Source organism: Bombina bombina, chromosome 4 (assembly GCF_027579735.1).
Source record: "Bombina bombina isolate aBomBom1 chromosome 4, aBomBom1.pri, whole genome shotgun sequence".
Taxonomy (NCBI): Eukaryota; Metazoa; Chordata; class Amphibia; order Anura; family Bombinatoridae; genus Bombina; species Bombina bombina.
In genome coordinates this window covers 747,433,141-747,452,990 of record NC_069502.1, presented here as the reverse complement: position 1 = coordinate 747,452,990, position 19,850 = coordinate 747,433,141, and the positions used below count along the sequence as shown (strand labels likewise).

The 19,850-nt window shown below is 41.9% G+C and overlaps 1 protein-coding gene and 1 pseudogene across 2 annotated transcripts in view; both read left to right on the top strand.

Annotated features, from left to right (window-relative positions):
- Window positions 1-19,850, top strand: part of AHCTF1 (AT-hook containing transcription factor 1) — a 178,983-nt gene that overhangs the window by 143,664 nt on the left and 15,469 nt on the right. Inside the window, exons 34-35 of one of the 2 annotated variants that reach the window (XM_053711010.1) lie at window positions 7,884-8,014; window positions 17,288-17,391. In XM_053711010.1, coding sequence (XP_053566985.1) covers window positions 7,884-8,014; window positions 17,288-17,391 — 235 coding nt within the window. Of the gene's footprint in view, window positions 1-7,880; window positions 8,015-17,287; window positions 17,392-19,850 lie in introns of both variants that reach the window. The other variant, XM_053711009.1, reaches the window with a different exon arrangement.
- Window positions 1,906-2,024, top strand: LOC128658365 (uncharacterized; annotated as a pseudogene).

The window sequence follows — 19,850 nt, the reverse complement described above, 5'->3', positions numbered from 1 at the left end:
AAATAAATCTCTCTCTGCTAAAATACAGGTCTCTCTCTTTCTCCAACAAAATGGCAAGTGAGGAGAGGGAGGGAGATCCACACTGATCAGAGTCAATATTTACAAATATTGACATGATCAGACAAATGGGGTATTTTATTATTATTTTTTTTTTTTCTAAGAAGGCTCAGATTGGGTGACCCTAGCTTGCCCCTATGGTGAGACAGGCTAGGGACACCCCCAGATGCCCCATGATGCACCGGGCATCGCCATTTTGGAAGCCTCATGGGGGAGGGGGGGGGCGCTATATGTGGGCTTTATTATTTTATATATTATATTTTTTTTTTACATTTTTACTTTGATTTATATACTAACTAAGTGCCTCGACCCACCGAGGCACTTAGCACACTAGCAGAGCATCGGAAGCGTGTCCGATCGCTTCCGATGCTCTGCTGCACTGCCGGGCTCCACGTGGAGCAATACCGGAAGTGATCACTCAAGGGGGAGTGATCGCTCCGGTCCCGGCACTCCGTAACAGCACTGCAGGGATGCCCAGACATCGAGGCATCCCTGCAGTACTGTAATAGTGCCTGGAAGCGATCTTGATCGCTTCCAGCACTCACTTTAGCCGAGGACGTGCAGGGTACGTCGTCAGGCGTTAACTGCCTTTTTTTTTCAGACGTACCCTGCACGTCCTCGGTCACTAAGGGGTTAAACAAATTATATCAAGAAAATAATACAAATTTTATAATAGAAGTAAACTGGAAAGCTGTTGAACTTTGTATGTTCTACCTAAATCATGAAATAATTTTTTTTGGGTTTCATGTCCTTTTAAGTTAAGTTAGCATTGAGCTTTCTTTGCTGTAAAGTATACCTAGGAAGGCTCAAGAACAGCAGTGCACTACTGGGAGCTAGCTGGTAGCTACACACATGCCTTTTGTCATTGCCTTAACCCAGTGCTTTCCAAACTGTGTGTTGTGACACTTTAGTGTGTCAGCGGCAGTGTGTAGGTGTGTCCCTGCTTCAGCACAATTTTTTTTTAATTTAAATTTTTTAATTTCTTTTTCAAGATACGATGAGTCCACGGATTTCATCCTTGTGGGATTACTACTCCTGGTCAGCAGGAGGAGGCAAAGAGCACCACAGCAGAGCTGTATAAATAGCTCCTCCCTTCCCTCCCAACCCAGTCATTCTCTTTGCCTGTGTTAGTGATAGGAAGAGGCAAAGTGAGGTGTTAGTTATAGATTCTTCAATCAAGTGTTTATTATTTTTATAAGTAGTGCCACAGTGTACTATTTTGTTCTGGGGTGTAGCCTAGACCAGACCAGTCTCTTCAGTACAATGAGAAGCATTTGGTGGCTTTAAAGCAATGGGAACTTTTGGGACATTATTCTCACTGCGCCTCCCATACATGTTTTGCTGCCCTACCTGCAAAAGTCTGAGGGAAGAGATTGACTCAGCACTTTTTGTTATTTTCACAGGCCAATGTGAGGAGAACTTAAGAGCCTCGCAAGCCGGGCAGGGTGTTCAGGTAAGTGCTGAATTTTGTTTGCTGGAGTGGGTACACAGAAATATTTGGCACTATATTTTTATATATTTATGGATAACTGTATCCCTAAGAGAGAGGGTAAGTTATGGGGCAGTTGCTGCTAGGACGTGAGAGTGGCTTTGTTATTTTTGACTAAACACTTCTGCCATGCTCTCTGTTCCCTTTGGCTTGCATTAAAAGATGGCAGCCGACTGGGCGGTTTAGTCTGTTTCAGCATGATTATACATGTTTCGTACATGTCCCGACTCCTTACGACTGGCAATACTACAGTTCACAGCCATAGGGGAGGTTTGTATTTGTTCAGCATGTTACGGTGAAACGTTATGCTGCATGTCCAAGCTCCCATCAGCGTACTTTTCTAACATTAACGGCTGACAGTCTACCGCCACACTACCCTGAATGCACCCGATCCTGTCTGATCTCGGAAGTTAAGCAGGGCCAGGCCTGGTCAGTACATGGATGGGAGACCGCCTGGGAACACCAAGTGCATTAGGCTTTTATGAATGGTACATGTCCCTGCTCACCATGGCTTCCGATCCTAAGATTCGCAGCCGCTTGCAAGGGTTATTTTTATTAAGCATATCTAGGTAATGCATGAATATTTCATGTCTCTGTTCCCGACGGCTTCCACTGCTAAATGTAGCAGCCGACAGGGAGGCTATGCTAATGTCTTTAATGGCTTTAAGAAACTAGATTTAGCAGCCGATATAGGAGTTTGTGATGTGTACTACGATATTATGCATAAATGTCCCTTCCCCATATGGCTTACAATACGGAAATTTGCAGCCGACAGGGAGTTTTGTAGTGACTCATCTTGACAACTGTTATGGTTGGTGCAGACTTCGTTCCCTACGGCTTGCAATAAGTAGCGCCTTAAGAATGGTATTTCTCCCTGCTCTTAACGGCCTACATTACTTAACTGGTAGCCGATGGGGAGGGTTATTCTATTCCATGTGAAGGGTACAGTTTTCACTCCCTATGTCTTATTCAAAAAAGGCGACAGGGAGATTTCAGATATTTATAACCGAGTCTTATTTCGCGTTTTTGAGGTTCCCAACGGCTTGTTTTAATTTGAATAGCCTACTAAGAGGTTTTGTTTATTTCTTTATTTGCCATGTTGAATGTTAGCTCTCCCGACGGCTTCATTTTGTATATACCTTAAGCCGCCCGGGAGATTTAGTGAGTTACGCCCACGATGGGCGGGGCTTAGTTTCACACTTTTGTTTGCGCGTTTTTTTGGTCCCGGAAGAGGTCTTCTCTGCTTGTTCAGCAGAGAGACTTTTGATGACAATTTTTCTTTTAGCTGCTTGGAAAAACAGCTTTCTGGGGGATGCCTTTTTTGCTGTGTTAGTTGTAAATAGCAGCAGGGCAGCTTCACAAGCACAAAAGCACTTAAGATCCTACTATTTCTTGGTGTTCAATCCGGTAGCGTGCAGACTCTTCTAGGTTTAGCTGGAGTCTGCAAATTATTTATTATACATTCAATAAAGCGTTGCACATATGTGTTTTCAATATATCTTTTGCAGTCACAGTAAGAGTGAATAGGGGGGTGACTTGAATGTTATGGTTTTGTACTAATTTGGACTGGTGTCCCACAAGGGACTAGTGTTAAACTTTGCTGCTTTAACGGCTGAAGGTGTGAAATCCAGCTGCGGCTATGTGTTCCACACAGCGAGTCCACTTTCACTGGTGGGTTTCAAATAGCCTCACCTGAAACCATGATTTGCAGGCTACCGAATTTGCTTTTAAAAGCATGCATAATTTTTAAGTTCCCCATGTATTACGAGATATCCTTTTTTATAGTTAGTATTGTCTCAGAAGCTACAAGTAGTGTTCTGACAATGTTTAATATTTTCTATTGTCCTCAGACCTTAGCGTCTATTTACCAGGTGTCTTGCTCTTCCTCCTTTGATTTTTTGAGAGTGTTGTTAGTTTCTCCCTTGCTGTTGGGAAAGCGCTGGGGGTACTATACTGTTCAGTGAAGCAAGTTGCTCTCACAGTAGCTGCTCACGGGTGGAAGAGCCGGATAGATAGCTCAGCATACTGATTCAGCCTGGCATATGACATTGTGGCTGAGCTCTGTAGCAACCCAGGGGTTGCAGGTTCGTTCCCCGGCAGGGTCCACTCAGTCTTTCATCCTTACGAGGTTGATAAAATGAGCTGCGCCTTGAGACCCTTACAGGGGATTAGCCGCGCGTTACAAGTACACAATACCTATGTACACATATGTACTTTGATGTAGCTATGTGATCTATACCCTTAGAGGATAGTTGGATTTTAATTTTAGGGTATATGAACCCAGCTGAAAGGTTGACTACTCTTTTTTATCGACATAGGAGACTATCTGATCCACTCGGAGTCCCACCCACTCTTCGATCAGGGGTGAACAATCCAAGGAGCCTGCTGCTGTTTCCAATTCAGCATGGAGGCTTTGCACCCGGCCCAGGTTTGGATAAGAGGAGAGGCGTTCTTCCTTTACATAAGAGACCTCTCTTACATGGAGTCTCTCCTTTCCAGGAGTGATTGGTTCCGTTCCAATACTGGAATAGGGGCTGGGGTCTTATTCAAATTTGTTTTGAAATTCCCATAAGGGAAGGAACCCTCAGGCCTCTTTAGACCTCAAGAGTCTAAACATGTGTCTCGGTTTTTCATCATTCCGGATGGTTACCATTTTCACTATCCTTCCATTGATTCAGGAGGGTCAATTTGTGACAACAGTGGATCTAAGGATGCATAGCTGCATGTGTCTATCCACAGAGATCTTCACAAGTTTCTGAGGTTTACCTTTCTGGACTCACTTTTTCAGTTTGTGGCTCTTCCTTTTGGTCTGCCACGGCACCCAGAATTTTCACTAAGGTTCTATGGTCTGTACTGGCGGTACTAAGACCGCGGGGTATTGCGGTGGCACCTTATCTGGACGATATTCTATCCAGAAGGCGTCTCTTCACCTAACCAGGTACCATTCTGACCTTGTTCTATCTTCCTGAGGAAGAGTTCGTTTATTCCACAGAGGGGGTCTCTGATCGTCTCTGTGCCCATGGAAATTTTTTCTGATGCAGGTCAGAAAGTCTAAGATTCTGAATATTTGTCGAGCCCTTCAGTTTACTCCTCGTCCTTCAGTGGCTCAGTCCCTGGAGGTACTCGGATTGATGGTGGCGACAGTGGACATCATACCGTTTGCTCGGTTTCATTTCAGGCCTCTACAGCTAAGTATGTTCAGGCAGTGCAATGGAGATTATACAGATTTGTTCCATCACATATCCCTAGATGAGGGATTTTCTTCCATGGTGGTTGTCTCTGGATCGTATGTCCCAGGGGACATGCTTTCGTAGTACTTCATGGGTGTTTGTGATGACGGATGCCAGCCTTTTGGGATGGGGAGCAGTCTGGAGCTTTTTAGAGGCTCAGGGAGTATGGACTCAGGCAGAGTCTCTCCTTCCCCTCCATATTCTAGGACTGTGTGATTTTCGTTGTGTTTTGGTCTTGGCCTCAGTTGGCTTCGGTCCAATTCATTAGATTCCGGTCGCATTAGTGGGAACTCCATCTGGAAGTAGTTTCCAATACGATTCTCGAATGGGGTCGGCCGGTGTTGGATATCATGGCATCTCGTTAAATTGTCGAGCTTCCTATCTATGGGTCCAGGTCTAGGGATCCCAGGCCGCGCTGATGGATGCTTTGGCGGTTTCTTGGTCTTTCAGCCTCGCATATCTCTTTTCCCTGTTCGCGTTCCTTTCTCGGGTTATTGCTCGAATCGCTCCTCCTGCGTGGCCTCGCAAGTTTGGTATGCAGTTCTGGTAGACATGACATCTCTGCCATCTTGGCAGTTTCCATTTAGGAGGGACCTTTGCATTCAGGGTCCCTTCTGTCTCTTGATTCTGTTCTCTCTGCAGCTGACTGTTTGGAGATTGCACGCTTACTTTTATCTAAGCGGGGTTTTTTCTGATTCTGTCATAATCATTTTAATTCAGATTCTTTAGCCTGTTCCTGGAAATATTTACCATAAGCTATGGCGTAGATATTTTTATGGTGTGAATCTATGGGTTACTCATGGAGTACAGTTTGGATTCCCAGGATTTTATCTTTCTGATTTTATCTTTTCTCCAAGATGATTTGGAGAAGGGGTTTTCCGCAGGTTCTTTAAAAGGATTTTCCTTTTTCTGCTTTATCTATTTGTTACACATACGTTTGGCAGGTGTTCCAGATGTTCCATCTTTTTGTCAGGCTGTGACTAGGGTCAGGCCTGTAGTTATACCGTTTGCTCCTCCTTGGAGTTTACATTTTGTTCTTAGAATTTATTACGGTGTTCCGTTTGAACCTAGGTCTTCCATAGATATTCCGTTATTATCTTGGAAAGTTATCTTTTTAGTTACTATGGCTTCTGCAGACATGTGTCTGTGCTTTGGCCATTACGATATATTCTCCTTATCTTATTTTTCATTTGGATAAGGTGGTGTTACGTGCAAAGCTTGATTTTCTTCCTACAGTTGTTTCAAACAAGACTGTGTTTCTCAGGAGCTGGTTGTTCCTTTCTTGTGTCCTAATCCTCCTTCTAGGAAGGATCGTCTGTTACATGATTAGACGTAGTCCGTGCTTTACAGTTCTGCTTTCAAGCGCCTTAGGATTTTAGACAATCATCTTTTTTCATTGTTTGTTGTTTTTTTCTGGGAATCGTAGGGGTCAGAAAGCCACGACTAACTCTTTCTTTTTGTTTGAGGAGTATCATCTTTTTTGTATACGAAACTGCTGAATAGCAGTCTCCTGAACGAATTATGGCTCATTCCACTAGGGCTGTTGTTTCCTCTTGGGCTTTCAGGAATGATGTTTCTGTTGATCAGATTTGCATGGTTGCAACTTGGTCTTCTCTTCTCACTTTTTCTAAATTTTACAATTGTTGATGTTTTTCCTCAGCTGGGGCTGTTTTGGGGAGAATGGTTCTTCTAGCAGTGGTGCCTTCTGTTTAGGCTCCCTGTCTTATCCCTCCCGTTTCATCCATGTACTATAGCTTTGGTATTGTATCCCACAAGTAAGGATGAAATCCGTGGACTCATTGTATCTTTAAAAAGAAAAGGAAATTTATGCTTACCTGATAAATGTATTTCTTTTTCGATACGATGAGTCCACGGCCCGCCCTGTTGCATGAGACAGGTTTTTATATTTTTGTTAAACTTCAGACACCTTTGCACCTTGGCTTTTCCTTTCTCTCCCTAACTTCGGTCGAATGATTGGGTTGGGAGGGAAGGGAGGAGCTATTTATACAGCTCTGCTGTGGTGCTCTTTGCCACCTCCTGCTGACCAGGAGGCGTAATCCCACAAGTAAGGATGAAATCTGTTGACTCATCGTATTGAAAAAGAAATAAATTTATCAGGTAAGCATAAATTTCATTTTTTTTGGGGGGGGGTTCTGACTTTCCGCCTGCCTGCTACGCATATCACATGGTTGACACGTGATTGATACCTAGTGGGTTACAGATCATCTTAACCTATTGGCGCAGCTCAGTGGTAACTGAAACTATTCCCATTGACGGCTTTGGCGGCATATTGGCTCCTGACTGCACAGGTAGTTTCCTCAATCGGCTTGTGACTGCATGTGTAGTCAGTGAGTGGGACAGCAGTGTGTTTGCAGCGCGGGCAGTAGTTAGTCGGACTCGCAGAGCTCTGAGGGCGACAGCTTAAACGCTGAGCAGAAGTCAAAGTGTTGTGTTTTTTTGCAGCTAGCTCCCAGTAGTGCATTGTTGCTCCTGCTCTTGATATATGGATAGGAAGTGGAAGCTTTAAAATGCTTGATGATGAAATGCGAGTGTCTTTATCTAATATTCCACTAAATATTCAGAAACTGTTCATCCCATCAACCTCATACATCCCATTACAATAGTAAGTAGCTATTGGTGTTTTTAAACTTTTTGTTAATTCTTGCACATACATACTGTTACTTGTAAATACATTTCATTATTATATCATTTATGTATGTGTCCGTATCTCAAACAAGTTAGTTTAACCTCCTGTTTGCTAGAGCAACTGAATTACTGTGTCGCGTAATGATGTAGGTCTAAAGTGTCACCAACATGAAAAGTTTGGAAAACTCTGCCTTAACCAATTCTAGCTAGGTCCCAGTAATACATTGATCCTTTTGTGCTTACTTTAACCCGTTTGCTGCTGCTAAATGCACAGTGCACGTTGTCCCAGTATTGCTTGCATATAACTAACACAATAGAACATTTTCTTTTCCCACTTTTATTTCCATTTAACTATATAGTCTATCAGGAACTGCATGTTTGTGCACTTACATAGAACATTAATTTCACAGCTACTAAAACTTTAATCACAGAAACTTTTTTTTTTCATCACACATTAGCAGATGAGATCCAACTTCCTTCCCATGTTGTAGAATTGGAGCCACAAACGCCTTCCCAATTTGTATTCTCACCACCTGTAACAAGAACGAGAAGGGCAACTAGATCCATCACTCACGAAACTCTAAAAGAAAGGGTCTGTATCTTGTGATTATTTCTTGTATTCAGTTTAATAGAAGTTATATGATCTGTTTACAGCCTGTAAATTAAATTAATCACGGTGTCCACTAATTCAGCTTTCTTTCTAATGACACTGAGTCCACGGATCATCATCAATTACTGTTGGTAATATCACTCCTGGCCAGCAGGAGGAGGCAAAGATCACCACAGCAAAGCTGATAAGTATCACCTCCCTACCCACAATCCCCAGTCATTCTCTTTGCCTTTAGTACAAGGAGGAGGTGAAGTTTTAGATGTCGGATAAGAAGTCTTCTTCAATCAAGATTTTATTATTTTAAAAGCAGAGTAGGTTTACTCTGGTCTTTTCTGGGGTCTAGCCTTAGTCCACGTCAGTCTCTTCAGTAGGGCAGTGGTGGCTTTTGAGCACTTGGGAACTTGTGTGGTATAATCCTTACTGCATTTTCTCAAGAGTTTGATGTCCTAATCAGAAAGCCTGAGTAAGATTACTCAGATTCTTTCTTTCTCTTTCTTTCTTTCTTTCTTTCTTTCTTTCTTTCTCCATGTGAGGTGCTGCACCTTCTCAAACCAGGTGAGCTATCCTGCTGCATGTCTTCAGGTAAGTGCCATTTATTTTTTCTTTACAAGGAGAATTTGGCACTTTTAGCAGCTAAGGGCTGTTTAACATAATAGGGACGTTTTTATTAAACTTTATGTGGGGTTAATCAGGCAGTGTTGCGGGCATTTGAGACACTGATTAGAATTATTAATATTGGTGGCTCAGTTAGCTCCGTTTTACATACGGACTGTACTTTCACTTTTTGTATGGCCCTGTTTTACTTCACTTGCGCAAGCTGAGTTAAGCATTTATGGCAAGTTAGGAGATTTGGTCTGCCGGGACCACTCAATACATAAAGGGGAGGGTCCTTGTAGAGGCGGTTCTTTCTCCTTTGGTGTGCCTTTAGATGCGACTGTTGGAGACAGACTGCGGAGTTGTGACGCAGTTGTCGGCTGCTCCTGTGTGTTTGTTCATTGCCATCGCAGGTCCGGATCAGATTATCTGTGAAGGGAATTTAGATCTAAAGCTGCTGGACAGGTAGGCACCTCAGTAAGGCTGCTGAGGTGTTTAGGTTGCCTGGGGTTGTTGCGCTATTTGTCTGCTAATGTTTAAACAGAGTTAAGCATTATTTACAGTACTGTTATTTGAGGTTAAAATAAAAGCTTATTTTATTTTCTATTTTTATCTGCATTATTGTAAGGATGGATCAAGAAGCTTTACAGTTTGTTTGCCGCTCTGTTTTGATGCCCACGTGCAACCTCCAGTTCCTTTTTGTTCCTCATGTATTGAGAGAACTTTGAGCTATAGAGATAAAAGATGTTTGATCATGAGCCACCATTATCCCAGGCGGATGCTGTTCAGGTGTCTCCTGTAGCAGATATGCCGCAGCTTTCTCCTTGTGTCCCAACCTTTTCAGTCTCCACATGCAGTGCCCTGCGTTTCCTCTCACAATCCAGTAGGATTTTCTTTACAGGACATTGCTACCCAGGTATCCTCTGCGGCATCTGAGGCATTGTCCTCTTTCCCCATGCTGCAGGGAAGGTGTAAAAGGAAACTTAAGGAATCAGTTGGTAGGGTTTTTGATCAAGTTGTGCCTACCCAGGGTGCCCTTTTTCAAAAGTCTGAGGAGGAAGAAGATACGTCAGTAGCATCTGAGGGTGAAATCTCGGACTCAGATAGTGTAATTCCTTCTTCTGATGCTGAAGTTGAATCTTTCAGATTTAAGCTAATACACCTTCGCTTATTACTTAAGGAGGTTTTGGCTACTTTGGACGACTGATGCGACTGTCGTAGTCAACCCTAAAAAGTCTAGTAAGCTAAACAAGTACTTTGATTTACCCTCAGCGGTGGAGGTTTTTCCTGTACCAGACCGTGCTACAGAGATTATTGCGTGGGAGTGGGAGAGACCCGGTATTACCTTTTCTCCATCTCCTATTTTCAAGAAGATTTTTTCTATAGCGGATTCCATTAAGGAGTAATGGCAGTCGGTTCCTAAAGTAGAAGGAGCGATCTCCACTTTGGCTAGGAGGACTACTATTCCCATAGATGATAGTTGATCTTTTAAGGATCCAAAGGATAAGAAATTGGAGGCATTGCTAAAGAAGATGTATGTTCACCAGGGTCTCCAATGGCAGCCTGCGGTGTGTATTGCCACTGTGACCAGCGCTGCAGCTTACTGGTTTAATGCATTGTCTGATTCTCTTTAGACAGATACTCTTCTTGAGGAGATCCAGGACAGGAGTAAGACCCTTAAGTTAGCCAATTCCTTTATTACGGATTCTTCCTTGCAAGTCTGGTTTTGCGGACCTAGTTTGCAGAGCCTTGTGGTTGAAGTCCTGGTCTGCGGATGTTTCATCTAAGTCAACGCTTTTGGCGAGCCCCTACAAGGGTAAGACCTTGTTTGGGCCTGGTTTGGCTGAAATTATCTAGGATATTACAGGAGGGAAGGGTTCTTTTCTTCCTCAAGATAAAAAGAATAAGCAGAAAGGACGTCTGAGTAATTTTCGTTCCTTTCGTAACTTGGAGGCAAGCCTTCCTCTCCCTTCTCCAAGCAAGATCAAGCCAAATCTTGCTGGAAGCCTAGCCAGTCTTGGAATAAGGGGAAGAAGTCTAAAAAGCCCGCAGCTCACTCCACTCCAAGTCAGCATGAAGGGTCGGCCCCCGATCCGGGAGCGGATCCAGTAGGGTGCAGACACTTTTTTTCCTCAAGCCTGGATAAGAGATGTTCCGGATCCCTGGGCAGTGGACACCGTCTCCCAGGGATACAAAAGACCTTTTCCTCCCAGAGGCACCTTTCTCCTCTCCAGATTATCTGTAGACCAGATAAAGAGAGAAGCGTTCTTACATTGTGTCAAGGACCTTGCCGCTCTGGGGGTAATAGTTCCAGTTCCTCCACAGGAACAGGGTCTGGGATTTTACTCAAATCTGTTTGTAGTTCCCAAAAGGGAGTGAACTTTCAGGCCAATCTTAGACCTGAAGTGTCTAAACAAGTTTCTCAGAGTACCATCCTTCAAGATGGAGAATATATTGATAAAGGCACCTGAAGTGCTAAAACGCGTAGAAGTAATCTGTGGATTTATTGCACTTGTCATTCTTTCTACACAACTGCTGCACAACTGCTGCAGACTGCAGGAGGAATCAGTATAACAGCGACTAGCAAAGCTAAAGTTTGACAAACCACACGGAAGAGACCACACAGAAGGAGCGGAGAAAAGACCGGGCTACATCAGACAGTGAAGCGGATGCGAGTACTTCCGCCGTGCAAGGACAACGCCGGCCAGGGAGCGCAGCCAGGTATGTCTGTCATAAAGCCACAACATCGCATTATACTTACAAGCTTACTAAAACTTGCAGAAGTTAACTGTTATTAAACACTGGACATACCCATTCGGAAGATAGCAACCACTGACTCTGAACACATTCACCGTTTCACGCAGCGTTAAGTTGCACAAATACCAAATATCTGATATATTATATACGTAAGAACGGATAAAAATCAACATCAATCTTAGTATCACATAAGTTTGGAACATGCTATAACACAGCGTTAAGCTGCAGTAACGACCAATTTTTTTCTCTCATAAGGAAAACGGATAAAAGATCAGCATTTATCTATATATTTCACACATTTTTTTTGAAATGTGTTACAACTGAATTTGGACACAAACTGCACTACAACACTTCAGTCACAGCATAACACTGGAGAACAGCCAGTTTTGCACATCATCTTAAATTTGTATCAGTGTTTATAAGAGACTTGTGATGTATTGATACAATCACCCAAATCATAAAGAAAAAATACACGGCTGTTTTGTTTTAAGAGACTTTTTAATTCTTCACTATTAAGTGTTTTCTTCACTATTAAGTGTCACCCTATCAATAGATCTTCACTATTAGTGTCATTTATATTTTCACAGGATGTGTTTTGATCATATTAAATATTCTGATTAGAGCTTAATATTTAATACTGTCTATAGATTAGGAGAATTAGTACGGATAAGTGTCTATATCGTTTTATTATTAGCTCATTTTTTAGTAGTTGTGGCCACAACAAAATTTTAATTGAACTCAAGATTTATATGTATTTTTATATTGATTAAATTCTATTTATTATTTATACGTAGTTGTTGGATTTATTATACAAATTGTTTTCGTTCTATATATGGGTTTATATACACCTATATATCGATACTTGGTAGCACAATAACTCATCTTTAATATTTTTAACAAGTCATAGACATAATAAACCATACCCCTCAGCTTCCAAGCGCCCTTCATATATCTGTATTTAAGATGGAGAATATACGTTCCATTCTTTCCTTGGTCCAAGTTCATGACAACCTTAGACCTAAAGGATGCGTACCTTCATGTTTCCAGTCACAAGGATCATCACAAGTTTGAGATTCGCCTTCTTGGACAATCAATTTCAGTTTGTGGCCCTTCCATTCGGCCTTGCCACAGCCCCCAGAATTTTCTCAAAGGTTCTGGGGGGCTCTTTTGGCAGTGATTCGGTCTCGGGGTATTGCAGTGGCGCCATATCTAGACGACATTCTGGTGCAGTCGCTGTCTTTTAAACAAGCAAACTCTCATATGGAGATCTCTTCTTTTCTTCGGTCCCACGGGTGGAAGGTGAATCTGGTAAAAAAGTTCTCTGATTCCAGCTACAAGGGTTGTGTTTTTGGGAACCATAATAGACTCCCTGTTAATGAAGATATTTCTGACGGAGGTCAGAAAAACAAAGATTTTCGACTCTTGCCCTTCAGTCCTCTCCTCAGCCGTCAGTGGCTCAATGTATGGTGGTAATTGGTCTGATGGGGGCTTACATGGACATCATTCCGTTTGCTCGGTTCCATCTCAGACCTCTGCAGTTATGCATGCTCAGGCAATGGAACGGGGACTATGCGGATCTGTCTCCGTGAATAGACCTGGATCAGGCGACAATAGACTCTCTTCCGTGGTGGTTGTCTCAGGACCATCTCTCCCAGGGAACTTGCTTTAGCCCGGTTTATCAGGTTCCAGTCGGACAATATTAACTTGGTGGCGTACATCAACACTCGGAGTTCCTTAGCCTTGACAGAGGTGGCCCGAATTATTCAGTGGGCGGAGACCCACAACTGCTCTCTTTGTGCGATTCACTTCCCAGGAGTGGACAATTGGGAAGCGGATTTTCTGAGCAGACAGACTTTTCATCCTGGGGAGTGGGAACTTCATCCGGAGGTGTTTTCCAGTTTGACTCTCAAATGGGGGCAGCCTGAACTGGATCTCATGGCTTCTCGACAGGATGCCAAGCTCCCGAGATATGGCTCGAGGTCAAGGGATCCACAGGCAGTTCTGATAGATGCTCTGGCGGTTCCTTGGAACTTCAGTCTAGCAAACCTGTTTCCTCCATTCGCTCTCCTTCCAAGGGTCATTGCTCGGATCAAGCAGGAGAGGGCGCCTGTAATTCTCATAGCCCTGGCGTGGCCTCGCAGGATCTGGTATGCAGACCTAGTGGAAATGTCATCCTTTCCACCTTGGAGACTTCCTCTGAGAAAGAACCTTCTACTTCAGGGTCCCTTCCTTCATCCAAATCTTGTTTCTCTGAAGCTGACTGCTTGGAGATTGAACGCTTAATTTTATCTAAGCGTGGGTTTTCAGAGTCGGTCATTGAGACCTTGATCCAGGCTCATAAGCCTGTGTTTCATAGGCTCTACCATAAGATTTGGTGTAAATATTTGTATTGGTGTGAATCCAAAGGATACTAGTGGAGTAGAGTCGGGATTCCTAGGATTTTGTTCTTTCTCCAGGATGGTCTGGAGAAGGGTTTGTCGGCTAGTACTCTGAAGGGTCAGATTCCGGCATTGTCTATTTTTTTGCACAAGCGTTTGGCGGATGTGCCAGACATGCAATTGTTTTGTCAGGCCTTGGTCAGGATCCTGCCTGTGTTTAAACCGGTTACTCCTCCCTGGAGTCTTAATCTTGTTAAGGTTTTACAGCAGGCTCTGTTTGAGCCTAAGGTCACTTTCTGCAGTTATCGGAAATGTATTCATGCTTTGGTTAGTTTCAATCCTGTTATCAAGTCCTTTTTATTTTTTCCTCCTTGAAATTTGATCTTGGTTTTAAGGGGTATTGCAACTTCATCCATTTTGAACCTATGTTCTAATTCAAAATCTTCGTCAGAGTGATTATCGCACTTCCTGAGGGTAGTCTGGGCATTACATTTTTTTGTCTTCGGGCTACTAGAGAATTTCGTCAGTCTTCCAGTTTATTGGTTTTAAAGGTAAATGTAAGGGCTGGAATGGATCATCTGTTTCTGTAGCTTCATGGTTTAGGCGTCTATTTCTTAGAGCTTATATGAGGTGAGTCAGTTACCTCCTTTTGCGTATTTCAACTTGTTTATCTACTGCTTGGACAAGAAGGGGGCTTCAGTAAAGCTTCTTTGTAGAATTACTTCATATTCCTCCTTTTGATGTTTATCTTGGTTGAAGTAACGTTTGGTTGGTAGGCCCTGTAGTTCATAGTAAATAGGTGCCTGTCTTCTCTTTTTTGTCCCACCCAACAGTAAGGATTTTCGTGGCCATTGCAAAGAATACATAAGTTATGCTTAACTGATAAATTAATTTCTTTCTTGATGGTGAGAGTCCACAAACCTTCTCCAGTTTTGCTTATGGCGGCAGTTCTAGTTTGCAGCTCTTTACCCTACTATTTTTCTTTCTTCTTCTCCTCCTGTAATTGGCTAAATTAAATATTGGGAGGGAACAAGAAGTAAGAGAGATATCAAAGCTTTTACTGTAGGGTGTCTTTGCCTCCTCCTGGTGGTCAGGTGATGAATTCCCAACAGTAAGGATTTTTGTGGACCCTAAGCACCAAGAAGAAAAAAAAAATGAATTTATCAGGTAAGCATAAATTATGTTTTTGTTTTACTGGCTCCTGAGATGGGTTTGTAAAGTTAAGGGGGGTAAACAACTTTAAAGTTGGGTGAAACCAAAAAATGTCACATCCCAGGTGTAGAATTGTCAAGCACTGTAAGTGTTTTAACTCATTTAATCATTTTATGTTGCCTTCAGCTATTTAAAGAAAATATTCAAGTATATGAGGTTAAAGGGACATTATACACTCATTTTTTCTTTGCATATATGTTTTGTAGATGATCTATTTATATAGCCCATAAAGTTTGATTTTTTTTTTTTTTTTAAAGTATAGTTTTGCTTATTTTTAAATAGCATTGCTCTGATTTTCAGAATCCTAACCAAGCCCCAAAGTTTGATGTGAATACCGTCAGCTACCCTCTTCAGCTTGCCCCTGTTTGTGTAAAGGGTCTTTTCATATGCAAAGGGAGGGGGAGTGTCTTATTTCCCACTTGTAATGGGCTTTCCAGATAACTTTTCAACATAGCTAAACTGAGAGTTTCTAAGTAAGTCTTTAAACCGTTTTATACTGGATTTTTATATCCGTATCTGGGCATCTTGCTCTTTATAGTAGTGTCTATTACATGCAGTTATATGAAAATGAGAGTATACTGTCCCTTTAATCATCAAAACATGATAAACAAAAATATAAAATAGTAAACCTTCTATTTGGTAATATTTTTTAAAAATCTAACATTTATTTCATGGATAGCTCAGTCCCTTTAAAGGGTGTTTGTTTGTTTGTTTTTTTGTTTTTTAAGGTCCTCCAAAAAGTATGCAGTCTGTATATTTTGTAATCCAGACTGTGCAGCTGGTCACTGTAACTGGTATGCTAGGTTTCATAAAGAAGTCTACAAATATCAGTAATAGTGGCATAAATATGAGTCAGGAAATTCATACTTCTCGATTAACCTTTACAACAGATTTCTCCAACATAGGTGTGTCCGGTCCACGGCGTCATCCTTACTTGTGGGATATTCTCTTCCCCAACAGGAAATGGCAAAGAGCCCAGCAAAGCTGGTCACATGATCCCTCCTAGGCTCCGCCTTCCCCAGTCATTCTCTTTGCCGTTGTACAGGCAACATCTCCACGGAGATGGCTTAGAGTTTTTTAGTGTTTAACCTTTGACTCCTCCTTGGAGTCTCAATTTAGTTCTTTCAGTTCTTCAGGGGGTTCCGTTTGAACCCTTACATTCCGTTGATATTAAGTTATTATCTTGGAAAGTTTTGTTTTTGGTTGCAATTTCTTCTGCTAGAAGAGTTTCAGAATTATCTGCTCTGCAGTGTTCTCCTCCTTATCTGGTGTTCCATGCAGATAAGGTGGTTTTACGTACTAAACCTGGTTTTCTTCCGAAAGTTGTTTCTAACAAAGACATTAACCTGGAGATAGTCGTGCCTTCTTTGTGTCCGAATCCAGTTTCAAAGAAGGAACGTTTGTTGCACAATTTGGATGTTGTTCGTGCTCTAAAATTCTATTTAGATGCTACAAAGGATTTTAGACAAACATCTTCCTTGTTTGTTGTTTATTCTGGTAAAAGGAGAGGTCAAAAAGCAACTTCTACCTCTCTCTCTTTTTGGATTAAAAGCATCATCAGATTGGCTTATGAGACTGCCGGACGGCAGCCTCCTGAAAGAATCACAGCTCATTCCACTAGGGCTGTGGCTTCCACATGGGCCTTCAAGAACGAGGCTTCTGTTGATCAGATATGTAAGGCAGCGACTTGGTCTTCACTGCACACTTTTACTAAATTTTACAAGTTTGATACTTTTGCTTCTTCTGAGGCTATTTTTGGGAGAAAGGTTTTGCAAGCCGTGGTGCCTTCCATCTAGGTGACCTGATTTGCTCCCTCCCTTCATCCGTGTCCTAAAGCTTTGGTATTGGTTCCCACAAGTAAGGATGACGCCGTGGACCGGACACACCTATGTTGGAGAAAACAGAATTTATGTTTGCCTGATAAATTACTTTCTCCAACGGTGTGTCCGGTCCACGGCCCGCCCTGGTTTTTTAATCAGGTCTGATAATTTATTTTCTTTCTTTAACTACAGTCACCACGGTATCATATGGTTTCTCCTATGCAAATATTCCTCCTTTACGTCGGTCGAATGACTGGGGAAGGCGGAGCCTAGGAGGGATCATGTGACCAGCTTTGCTGGGCTCTTTGCCATTTCCTGTTGGGCTCTTTGCCATTTCCTGTTGGGGAAGAGAATATCCCACAAGTAAGGATGACGCCGTGGACCGGACACACCGTTGGAGAAAGTAATTTATCAGGCAAACATAAATTCTGTTTTTAATTAAAGATCTGGTGTATGTTTGATTCTATGTTTGAATTTGTATCTCCTCTTTATAGGATTTTAAACCTCAGGAAATTGAGGATGTTAAAGAAACTGAAGAACTTCCTGTAAAAAAGCCAAAAGGCCGGCCTTTAAAATCTAAAGCAAAGAAAGAAGTCAAGTAAGTGTTTCCAGATTTAGCTTGACTCCTAAAGTGATAGTAAATTTGTGAAACACTAGGATTTACCAGTGCAACAAATAAAGGGGACTTTCAGTCATGAAGTATTTTATACTTCATGACTGAAAGTCCCTTTAATTTGTTGCACTGGTAAATCCTAGCGTTTCACAAACGCTAGGTTTCACTATAACTTTAAATATAATCCAAAAATACACAAGATAATGCAGTAGCACTTTTGAATTTTAGATTATCAGTAGATTTTTCTTTTTTGTGAAAAACTATTGCTTAGTTTACCTGCATGCTGTATTATGTGACAGCCCGTTACAAACTCATATATGTATATACTGTGAACAACTGGTGCTTCGAAGTGTGCATATAAAAACACTGGGAACAAAGTAATAATGGAAGTAAATAAAGATGCTTAAAATTGCATGTTCTATCTGAATTATGAAAGTTTTGATTTTAGTGTCCATTTAAGTGGATCTTAGCCCACTAGGTGTCTGAGAGTTCATTGCAGTGTGTTGAATCCATCTAGTCAATGGTTTACATTTAAATCTTACAAAAACCTTTTCTTTTTCCTATAAAATCTAAATCACTGTAATAGACATTTGTTTAAGCAGTAGTAAATATGTTTAACTAATACTAAAGAAATTGCTTATAGTTTAATCTCCATCTTAATATGGGAAGAGTCCACAGCTGCATTCCTTACTTGTGGGAAATACTGAACCTGGCCACCAGGAGGCAGACACCCCAGCCAAAGGCTTAAATACCTCCCCCACTTCCTCTTTGCCTTTCGTCACAGGAGGTTGGCAGAGAAGTGTTAGAAGATTTCGGAGTAGTCTCTTATGGAGGGTAGTACTCTTCGAGATGGGACTGGAGTTTTAAGTAGTCCTGTCAGCCTCTCAGTGAGAGCATGGATGAAAGTTAGAGTCCAGAGATGCAGGGAGAGTCTTTCTGCAAAACCATCCCGACTCATATTAACAGCTCCATAGGCAATCAGCGTTGACGAGTTTTGCTGCCTGCTTTATTTACTCAAGTCCATGTCAGAAGTGATGTTACTATCTGTCACACTTGAATGGCCTTGTTCCTGTTCCACAGCGTAGATTCTGGTAAGATCGTTTCATATTTCTTCTACTAGATACGACGAGTCCACGGATTCATCCTTACTTGTGGGATATTATCCTCCTAACAGGAAGTGACAAAGAGCACCACAGCAGAGCTGTATATATATAGCTCCTCCCTTCTCTCCACCCCCAGTCATTCGCTTTGCCTATACTAGTAATAGGAAGAGGTAAAGTGAAAGAGGTGTTAAAATGATAGTTTATTTCATGTAATTAGCAAGAGTCCATGAGCTAGTGACGTATGGGATATACATTCCTACCAGGAGGGGCAAAGTTTCCCAAACCTCAAAATGCCTATAAATACACCCCTCACCACACCCACAAATCAGTTTTACAAACTTTGCCTCCTATGGAGGTGGTGAAGTAAGTTTGTGCTAGATTCTACGTTGATATGCGCTCCGCAGCAGGTTGGAGCCCGGTTTTCCTCTCAGCGTGCAGTGAATGTCAGAGGGATGTGAGGAGAGTATTGCCTGTTTGAATTCAATGATCTCCTTCTACGGGGTCTATTTCATAGGTTCTCTGTTATCGGTCGTAGAGATTCATCTCTTACCTCCCTTTTCAGATCGACGATATACTCTTATATATATATACCATTACCTCTGCTGATTTTCATTTCAGTACTGGTTTGGCTTTCTACAAACATGTAGATGAGTGTCCTGGGGTAAGTAAGTCTTATTTTCTGTGACACTCTAAGCTATGGTTGGGCACTTTTTTTAAAGTTCTAAATATATGTATTCAAACATTTATTTGCCTTGACTCAGGATGTTCAACATTCCTTATTTTCAGACAGTCAGTTTCATATTTGGGATAATGCATTTGAATCAATCATTTTTCTTACCTTAAAAATTTGACTTTTTTTCCCTGTGGGCTGTTAGGCTCGCGGGGGCTGAAAATGCTTCATTTTATTGCGTCATTCTTGGCGCGGACTTTTTTGGCGCAAAAAATCTTTTCTGTTTCCGGCGTCATACGTGTCGCCGGAAGTTTCGTCATTTTTTGACGTTCTTTTGCACCAAAAATGTCGGCGTTCCGGATGTGGCATCATTTTTGGCGCCAAATAATGTGGGCGTCTTATTTGGCGCTAAAAAATTATGGGCGTCGTTTTTGTCTCCACATTATTTAAGTCTCATTTCTCATTGCTTCTGGTTGCTAGAAGCTTGTTCCTTGGCATTTTTTCCCATTCCTGAAACTGTCATTTAAGGAATTTGATCAATTTTGCTTTATATGTTGTTTTTTCTCTTACATATTGCAAGATGTCTCACGTTGCATCTGAGTCAGAAGATACTTCAGGAAAATCGCTGTCTGGTGCTGGAACTACCAAAGCTAAGTGTATCTGCTGTAAAT